The sequence below is a fragment of the Alnus glutinosa genome, chromosome 3, assembly GCF_958979055.1.
Source record: "Alnus glutinosa chromosome 3, dhAlnGlut1.1, whole genome shotgun sequence".
Classification (NCBI taxonomy): domain Eukaryota; kingdom Viridiplantae; phylum Streptophyta; class Magnoliopsida; order Fagales; family Betulaceae; genus Alnus; species Alnus glutinosa.
In genome coordinates, this window is record NC_084888.1 from 18,583,938 (window position 1) to 18,594,541 (window position 10,604).

Below are 10,604 nucleotides of genomic sequence, written 5' to 3' on the forward strand. Positions count from 1 at the left end.
ATCACTAGTTCGCATCGAGGAGCTATATCTAAACTTAGACAAGATTTACACTCCTCTTTTGCTCTAAAAGATCTGGGTCCTTTAAACTTCTTTTTAGGTGTTGAAGCTTCTTGGAAATCGAATGGACTTCACCTATCTCAGCAAAGGTATATTCTGGGTATCCTCAAAAAGACTAATATGGAGCTTGTTAAGCCTGTCTCTACTCCAATGTCCTCATCTACTAAACTTAGCAAGTTTGAAGGATCAACCATTACAGACCCTACACTCTATCGCAGCACGGTTGGGTCTCTTCAATACCTATCTCTCACACGTCCAGATATAGCGTTTGCTGTCAACAAGGTCTCTTAGTTTATGCAAGATCCCCAAGAACCTCACTGGACTGCTATTAAATGCATCTTGCGTTACTTGAAGGCCACAATTGAGTACACTTTTTGCATCCACAAGCTCTCATCTCATCAACTAATAGCCTTCTCGAATTCAGATTGGGCTGGCTGCCTGGATGACCGCAAATCTACATCTGGGTATTGCGTCTTCTTGGGTAAAAATCTGATATCTTGGAGTTCCAAAAAGCAGCCCACTGTGTCACGTTCTAGTACATAATCGGAGTATAAGGTCCTTGCAAATGCTTCTGCAGAACTGGTTTGGATTCAGACTCTACTAAATGAACTTCGGATCTCACCTCCATGTGCACCAACTTTATTTTGTGACAATATAGGTGCCACCTATCTCACTTCCAATCCTATCTATTATGCGCGTACAAAGCACATAGAGATAGACTATCATTTTGTTCGTGACCAAGTTACAGATAAGTTATTAAATGTTTGGTTCATCTTTGGAAAAGATCAGATTGTTGATGTCCTCGCAAAGCCTCTACCTGCCAGCTGGTTTCTTCTCCTTGCTTCCAACCTCAACGTTAGGCCACCTACGTCGAGTTTGAGGGGGTGTATTAGACTAGATAAATCTTTATCAGCTGATAAAGATTAATCTATCTAGATTTGAATATGAGTTCTAGTTTATCTAAACTATCTTGATAGTCGTTGTATAGGTTTCTACCTCTAGTCTTACTGAGCTTCCATCTTGTAAAGTCCTATTAAAGGACTAACTCTTATTTGCTATATATGAAGATCACTGAACTACGGTTAAGGAAGGCAGAAACATCAAACAATCATAAATTTTATAGACTTTCCAATAGTAGACCCAAGCTAAACTAAAACAGCATTGAAATAATTACAAATGATAGAAAATTTGCTAATGTCGACTCTTTCTTTAAGGCATGCACCCGCACTTTTGCAACAACATCGTACATGAAAATGCATGCTAGCTAGTCCTAGCATGGAGGATAATATGATATTAATTGTAAAACTTTATAATAAAACATGCTAAAAACTAGAATATAACAATTCAATAAGAATACATGTTTTTGAAGCTAGTTCATTGTTTTCAAGCTGTGTCTCAATACTCATCTCTCATTACACTTCCGTATCATTGGGTAGAAGTGACAGTTTTCATCAACCGTCTTTATTAAAAATGGAAAAAATTAAAGAGCTGATAGACAGTGCCACATCAATCTAATGATATGAAGGTGAGGCGAGAAATGGGTATATAGAATTGCTGTATTCTATAATCCACAATGTATAGTTTAAACAGATTTGCTAGGCAATGAAACATGATTGCGATATTCTGCAAGTGCCCACAACGGGAAGGTACTCCTGAAAAGCGCGTAGTGCAACATGTCATTCTTCATAAAAGCTCCAATAAGCTCCTGCAATAAAAATATATATGCAGTAAATGGTTATATGACAAAATCATTTTCTAATATAAATAAAAGCTACTTTTGGTGTAATTTTTAATTAAGACAAGGAGTGGTACCTGTTGGGGGAAATCACCATTCTCCATTTGAGAATTGATCAATAGCTTTGCTGCACGATGAAGAGGACTAGGGTCTCTCTCTGCCTATTATTATATATATGACATAAAATTTTATACTTCAAATCTTTTGAAAAAAGTATATGGAAAATTAAAATGATTTATGAATGAGTTAAGTACAGAGTGCTTAAATCATGAAGTCACCTGCTGAGCATGAATTAGGCCCATCAAAGCCATTGCAGTCTGCACCAAATTTGATCGATTTCCCTCAAGAGGCGTATATTCCTGTAAACCATGGACAAAAAATATTTTTCTATTTTTGCTTTTGGAGATAGTCAGCAACTAATCAAGATCAGCTCTTTGTTACTGCACTAACTAACTAAATTTAGGCATCAATGAGGGCATAAGAAAGATTATTTGAAGGAAAGAAATTACCTTGTTTGTGCATGAAAGATAGCTCTCTCCCCAACCCCCATCATCGTTTTGTGTTTTGAGTAAAAATTCCACACCTTTTCGCATTGCTAGACAATTCTGATAAGTCTTGCCAGCAGCTTCTAACCCTACAAGTGCAAACCAGGTTGCATATATGAAGCAAATTCCCCAAATTCCGTACCTGCATGTTAGAATATAAATTAAATGATTAAATTTTTCAGTTTTTATCAGCTTAAGCTTTTAGAATAAGGGATGATTTAACTTGGTATCAAAACAAAGGTCATGAGTTCGAACTTTGACGATTCAAACGAATCTAATTAACTCAAGAAACATACCATGAACCATTAGGCTCTTGTGTGTCTTCAAGGTACCCTGCAGCTTTTGTGATGAAAATTTCGATCTCTTTCTTCCTGTGCCCTGGATATAATTTCTTGAACAAAACCAATGCCTGTATTGTTGATGAAGTGCACTCAACATACCTGAATTACCTGCTTTTTAGTCCTTAAGTAATTTACAACATAAACAATTGTTAGAAAGAAAAGGTGCCAAGTCTTACTCATGCTCAACCATAGTGTCCTCAAGAAATTCTACAGGATTAACCAGCTGAAGAACAACACAGAAAAAGAATACCTTTGGTCAATTATTGCTAAAGATGCCATCAAAACAATAATACTGTACAAGGTTTCCACTAACACTATATGTGATTGGAAGTATCTCTAAAGTGGAAATGGAAATTAAAGCAGATAGGGGAAAATGAAATATGGATTTTTTTTTTTTTTTTTTTTTTTTTTTTTTTCCAGTCTCTGAATATCATTTATTATCATTTTGCTGTTAGATTGTGGTGTCGATGGCTTCCACTGGTTCAAACAATAAGTTAATTCAAAATGTTGAAGCATTTACCTCCAACCATGACGAGCCGGCTGCTGGCTCCCAGCCTGGTAGACCACCATTTTTACTCTGCAATAGTACTCATAAGATGGAGCTTCTTATTACAGTAATATGTTGGAGAGACAAAAGGAAACACAAGTTTATCTACTTTGTGCAAACATAAAGTAGTTGGAATACACAATTCCAGTACAGTCTAATTCTCACCTGCAGAGAAATTATGAAATTGACTGCATCATATAACCTTTCAGGTTCCATTTTCTCACCGACAATTTCTGGTGGCAGCATAGAGAGCAACAGTATACACTGGCATATAAGATAGCTCAATGATCATTAACCCCTTTAAATGTGGATGAGGTGAGGTTCAAGTCTCAAATTAATTGTAGTTGAACATAATGAGTTACCTTTAAAGCTTCTGCAGTGCAATCAGAAACAGTCCATCCATGATCTTGGTCAGAGAAGGGCCATCCCCCTTTAGTAATGTGACGAAACATCCTTCTAAAGTCGCCAAGAGGATTATCCTTGACCTTCCCAAGTTTACGTTAGTTGACAAAGCAAGGCAAAATGTTAATGAAAAGGATATAAACCCATGTGTATAAACTGCCTGAAGAGACATACGTTTATTAATACATATGAAAAATGCTTGAGGTACTATATAACTTTTACTACAAAATAATTTATAAATTGCTAGCTTTGACACTCCGTAATTGGAGAATGTAAATGAGAAAAACCTGGGATTTCTTTAGAAAGTCGTGTCCTTTCATAAGGGTAGGTCCAATTTCATCATTGAGATTAGTAGCGAGCAAAGCTTGGATGGCAAAGCTAGCATCCCAAACCTGGCTACCATAAGTCTGCATATATATGAACAGGAAGTATGAAAATTGGGTAGACGTACGTACAACTAGTAATTTCAAAACAAAAATTATTACTTAAAGAGAAGGCCTGGCTGAATATAGAATGAAAAGTATAACTTGGGAAGCATTTCCAATGTGATTGAAAATTAAGTAAATTTTTTTTTTTTTTATTTATTTTCAATTTGAGAAACAAGAATAAATAAAAGCTGTAAACTCTCAAGATTCTATATATGATAGTTGTGACTAATATATATGTCTACTAACCTGCAACTTCATTCCATCTTCTCCAACCCATAAGATATCATGTATCCTATGAAGATGCTTCTTAAAGTAAACCCCATGTGGATCTTCGATCCAAGTAGCTAGCGTAAAAAATGGCTGTCCAATTGAAGGGGCATAAGAGTCTCTCAAGTTGAGGAGTAGGCATATATAACTTGATCATATATATATATATATGAGGAGTGTATGCGTGCGGTGTATATGTATATATATATATCCTTGATCGATCTCTATGTATTCCTTGTATATAAAAATGAATAGTGTATTTATTTATTTATTTATTACCTTGTCCACCCCTCCAATGACAATGTAGCGACTACTCTCATCTTCATAATGAATGTGTTTCATCACTAGTTGAAGAGCCTTATTTCTTAGCTTGTTAAAAGGCCAACGAGTTAGAAGAGGCTCCGTGAGCATGTAAACACCATCCCAAACCAAATCTTGTATCCAATGATGAGGACAATACATATCCTCCTACGTACGTACAACAATTAATTAATTAATTAATTTTACAAAAATCATTTCATTTTCTTCTATATATATGTATAATCAAATTAATTAATAAATATTGTTGTAAAAATTAAATGGTATATATATGCAAAAATCGATCATCACCTTCGCACATAAGTGGCGTGCTGTCCTCCAATTAATAGTATGGTAAGGTTCAACATACAGCTCTTCTCTCAACTCTAAAATGAGAGGTGTTATCGGCCCAACAAACCTCTTCCCGTACAAATATGAAATTGAAAAATAAGTTACTCGAAGATAGCACCAAAGTGTTGCTGCATGTATACATGGGATAAATGTATAATTATCAATGGAAACTTCACTTGCCTCTTTTATGTTTCGACACTTTTGTAATCATATTCTTAAGTTTAAAAAGTTACAACGTCAAATTTAATTTCCAAAAAAATTTACAATGTCTTCTTTCCCTCCGAATTTTCTGTTAAGAATCCGTTTGAGTTTGCGATTTCAAAACTTATAATCTAAAAATAGCGATTTAAAAATCATATTTTTACTATCTTTTTATTTTCATAAAGTTGATGTGGCTTTTAAAATTATATATGATTGAATCAAAATTCAATAATAACCCATATATCTCAAACCGAATAATAATTTTAAAAGCCAGATGAACTTTAAGAAGATAAAAGGAGAAAAAAAAAATGGTTCCACAATATATATATATAAAAGGATCAAGATGGGGTGCAAATTAACCAGGATTAATCGGAGGGAACAGCCAAAACTCTGGGGGCATCGGCTTGCATCCAGACCATTCATAGACACCAAGCAACTAGAAGAAAATGGTAATTAATTAGAATTAATTGGTAATTATTAATGAGTAAGAAATAATTAAACACAAAATATATATATGTACCGAAAGCCAAATCTTTCCCCAAGAGAGTATATGAGTTGCACCACCGTGGTCTCTAATCCAGTTTCGGGACCTGGCACAAGCATTGTCTTGACCGCCGTCCGCTCCTTCTCCAAGTATGCGCATAGCAACGTAGCACATAACTGTGCTAAACATGCTGCTCTCACCCTCTAAATGCAGCCCCCACCCACCGTCTTCGTGCTGTACGTACGGACGTTATTAACTTTAAATTAATTAAGCAACTCCAAATCAATCGTATAATTAATGTACCTGTTGATTGTATATATATCGAAGGATTTCTTTACGATGTTCTGCAGAGAACACAGCATCAAGATGCCCTGTAAGGTATAGACACATGATCTGCATTTTTTGTTTTTTTATTAATTAATACTAGTTACAATTAATTAAATTATTGCAATATCAACTGGATAAAATTAAAAGTTATGCCGATTTAACCCAGAACAAAATATTTGAGCAAACATGAACATTGAGCAATGATTACTAAGGTCTTTAAAGGGTAACTCAATCGTCTGGGTATCACGCCTCATGAAGTGGAGGTCACTAGTTTGAATTCTCATTCTCTCTCTTGTGTGGACACGTAAAAAAAAAAAAAAAAAAAAAAAATCACTAAGCCTATTAATTATATATGCTAGAGCTAAAAGGAAAATATTAATTATGTTATCATATATACTAGTTACTTAAATATTGTCTTTTATTTACTTAAATATACACCCACAAAATTCTAACTTAATTTGACTGATCATTTTTGGCTATATAAGTCAACTATTGGAATTACAAAATAACATTTATATTTTAAATAATAATAAAATTAAATACTACTAATAACTAGAGGTCTATATAATGTACATGCGGATGCAGATATTTGCAATATTTGTAGCCACATCCGCAAAATGTGGATACCAATTTTAGATATCCGCATCCGCATTATGGGCTTACTAACCGCATCCGTGCAGTTGTTATCCGGTATCCGCATATTGAGTAAGTGACCTATTTTAGTCTTTTGAGCCTTCTTTAGATCTCTATTATAGCATATTTTAAACGATTTTAAAAATAATTTAGGTTAATTTTTAGTATTTTTTGGGATTGTTTTAATTATTTTTTAAAAGCCCTAATCTTTTGAAAATATATTGATTTCACATTACTTTTACCTTTTTGCCCAAGTATTACATGAGCTAGAAAGCAACACAACCAACCAATTAAACCAATGTAAGGCTATTCCAAAACAACATTATTTTAGTGAATTTATTAAATATAATAAGTACGAGGATGCACGCAGTTTCTAAAACTGTCATCCGCATTTCGCATATGCGGATAATAATTTTTACTAACCGTATCCGCATTTGTGGGTTAATATCGATCGGTCCACATGTACACGTACCCCTACTAATAACCTAATTAATTAATAAAACTTAAAAACGACGTACTCCATTATTTATTTCTGATAATGGAGATGAAAAGAAGATACCATGCAAGGAAGGGAATAGATTCCACAAGTATTTTCAGCAGGCCAATGGCCGTCGCTGGCCTGCAAGGCTGTAAAGATGTTGACGGCCCTCCTCATCGCGATTGTGGCGGTTTCATTTGAAATTTGCTCACCATCCTTGACCTTCACTTGGGGAATCGTTTGTTTGAAATTTTTCTCTCTTAAAAACTGCATTATAAATCATAGAATATTTAATCGTAACAAAAAGGACATCCTTAATTAATTGACGAACAAATTTGGAAGATTGTGGTGATATAGTATAAATCTTAACCGTAATTAAAAAACATTAAACAATCACGACATATTATATATGGAATGACTAAACTAATTAAGAAGCTCGTTCGAAAAATAAATGAACAGAGTTTGAACAGATTATCTAGTTCGGTGATAAGATCGAGTTCGACTCGTGTTAAAAAAATAAATTAATCGAATTAAACTTGAACATTCGATACTTAACTGGGTTCAACTAGATTACAACCCTAGTCATTGTCATCAATGTCGTATCTCATACAGTTTTTAGTAACGACACAGTCGTTAGCCCTAGTGTTTGGATTGTTTCTCTGAAACCCTAGAATTAAGGAAAGGAAATTTGGATCATGGATGTGCTTGTCCGGCTATCTGACCACATTGTGTCTATATGTTTCTCTGAATCTTATGTCTGATGTAAATGTCTTGACTCTTGATGCACAAAGAGAGAGAGAGAGAGAGAGAGAGATAGATGTAAATTTGCTATAGAATAAAGAGAATTTATCCTCTGGGTTTGGAGCTGGTGGGCTAATAAACTCTTGGGGTCCAGTTTTGGAACCACACTCTTTTGGACTTCATGTCGTATGGAGCTCAAGGGTATTATAAGTGAAACACTGAAGCCCGATTAAATGCTAACGACAAAATTGACTTGATCATCGTACAGGAGATTGAAGGACTGTTTAGATTTGCAATTTTAAAAAGTACGATTTGAAAAAATAATTTATAAAAACGCTGTTAAGTGTTTTGGCATTTGAAATTGTAGTTTAGCCTTTAAAAATTACATGTTTTGAAAAAATTACCCAATTGTCTGTGATTTAAAAAAGTAAATTTTCTAAGTTTTCAAATCGTAATTTTTAAAAACACAATTCCAAACGATTCATTTTTTTTGTGATTTGATTTAAAATTGCATTTTTTTTCTTTTTGTTTACAAAATCATAATCTCAAACACACCTGAGAGAGAGAGAGAGGGATAAATATTGGGTGTGTATAGCAAACCATTCTATTTTTTTTTTTGTTTTTTTTTTTTAAAAAATATTAATAAAAATTGATTGATATGATATAAATATGAAAAAAAAAAAAAAAGTAAAGAAAGTTGTTTGTAAATGAGAAAAAAGAAATTTGACTTTCTTTTAAAAAATAGTAAGAATTGATTGATGTGATGTAAATGTGAAAAGAGCTATGAATTTTTTGTGAGAAAAAAGTGAAAAAAGTTATTTGGTAACGTGAAGAAATGAGTTTGACTTTTTAATGAAGGAAAAAAAAGTGGGTTGCCAAATGGACTCAGAGAAGTCCATTCTCTTCTTGGAGGTTCACATATCAATTTTTAACATTATACATAACAATTTTTATAGTTTTAATATATTTATAAATATTTTTTTGGAAAAATTACATTTTAACCCTCAAACTACCAACCGTTTTGGAAGTAGGCCCTCAAACTACCAACCCTTGGACTTTAGCCCCCCAAACTATCAAAAAGTTTTAAAAAAACCTATTTTGTCAAAATATGCTTATAATACCCCTGCCATGTGTCATTTTTCAATTAAAAAAAAAATTCAAAAAAAATATATATATATTAAAAGAAAAAAAAAACTAAAAAAAAAAAAAACCAAAAATAAAAAATATGGGGGTGGCCGACCACTCCATTTTGGCCAAGGGGTGGCCCAAGGCCGGTTTGGGGGTGATCGAACTACCCCCATGGCCCTTGGGGGGTGGTTTGGCCACCCCCAAGGAGCAAAATGGGGGTGGCCGAAACCACCCCCAAGAGCCTTGGGGATGGCTCGGCCACCCCCGTTAGGCCTGGGGGTGGTTCGGCCAAACCCTAACATTTTTTGTTTTGTGTTTTTTTTTTTTCCTTTTCTTTTCTTTATTTCTTTCTGGCCTTTGGGGGTGGCTGAATCACCCCCATGGCCCTTGGGGGTGGTTCGGTCACCCCGAAACCGGTCTTGGGGGTGGTTGAGGCCAAAATGGGGGTGGCCAGCCACCCCTAATTTTTTTATTTTTTATTTTTTAAAATTTAATTTTTATTATTTTTTTAATTGACAAATGACACGTGATAGGGGTATTATAGGAATATTTCGGTAAAAATGGGTACTTTTGAAACTTTTTTGTGGTTTGGGTTGCTAGAGTTCAAGAGTTGGTAGTTTGGAGGGCTACTTTTAAAAACGGTAGGTAGTTTGGGGGGCTTAAATGTAATTTTCACACACACACACACACATATATATATATTATGATGGGTGACATGTTTCATAATCTAAGTGGTTCTAATGTGACATTTAATACTTTCGGTTAAAAAAGTAAACAGAAGTTGGGTACATCTATTTGTTATTTTTGAATACCACATGAGACTCTCAATTAAAACATTTTTATACTTTGGTGTTAGATTGTTCAATCGGCCGGGCTTCATTTGTTTTAACTTTCAGCTTGAATTAATGAATTGAGATTTGAGGTGTCCAAGAATTTTGGCTTGAATTGTTTGCAATCTTACAAGAGATAGATTCCTCTAAAAAAAAAAAAAAAAACAAAAGACGGGAATGATTAGAATGGATCGTCCGTCCTACGATCATGTTAACATTGTTGGATTAAGTTACAGTATATAGCACTTATCATATAATTACATATATGCATTACATATACTTAATATTTCAAAATAAATTACATAATGTGTTTAAATCATTATTATTTATGATCTTTTAAATGATTCAATTCACAAATTAACAGAATTTTAGTTAATTTTAAAGCTAGCTAGCTCATGCATGCAATTTTTTTTTTTTTTTTTTCCATATAATTAACACCAACATTATAATTAATTAAGATTATAGGTTGGTTGGAAAACACAAATTATATAAAGAAGATGTAGAAGATCGATGAAGGTGAGAGACCTGCAATCGCCAGAGGAGGTCGCTGCTGTTCCTGTTGTTATGGCGGTTATCGGAAAAATGTCGACGAGCATCTTCAACCTCGGCTCGCTCCTCAGACGTACCGGCATTAGGGTCGAACTCCCATATTTGCCTCCCCACGAAGTTGTTTGTGCTAAAGAGGTAAGGGTTGTTCGCACCCTCCCCAATCTTCACCCTCCACATTCTTTAGCATGCACTACTCGATCTCCCCTCCTATCACTCACAAAATATTGCTCTTCTATTTATATACACTTCCTTCGATCTTAAAG

At 34.3% G+C, this 10,604-nt stretch overlaps 1 protein-coding gene across 1 annotated transcript; it reads right to left on the minus strand.

Annotated features, from left to right (window-relative positions):
* Nucleotides 1–1,345: 1,345 nt before the first annotated feature.
* LOC133862413 (beta-amyrin synthase-like) lies at nt 1,346–10,604 on the minus strand. The gene is made up of 18 exons (XM_062298217.1): nt 10,318–10,604; nt 7,175–7,360; nt 5,959–6,048; nt 5,692–5,889; nt 5,532–5,607; nt 4,932–5,098; nt 4,602–4,790; nt 4,302–4,415; nt 3,915–4,034; nt 3,588–3,710; nt 3,391–3,489; nt 3,199–3,255; nt 2,855–2,901; nt 2,634–2,777; nt 2,302–2,479; nt 2,071–2,151; nt 1,870–1,953; nt 1,346–1,762 (listed from the first exon to the last, which is right to left on the minus strand). Exons 1-18 carry the CDS (start codon nt 10,516–10,518, stop codon nt 1,640–1,642), a joined length of 2,277 nt encoding a protein of 758 aa, XP_062154201.1. The 5' UTR covers nt 10,519–10,604; the 3' UTR covers nt 1,346–1,639.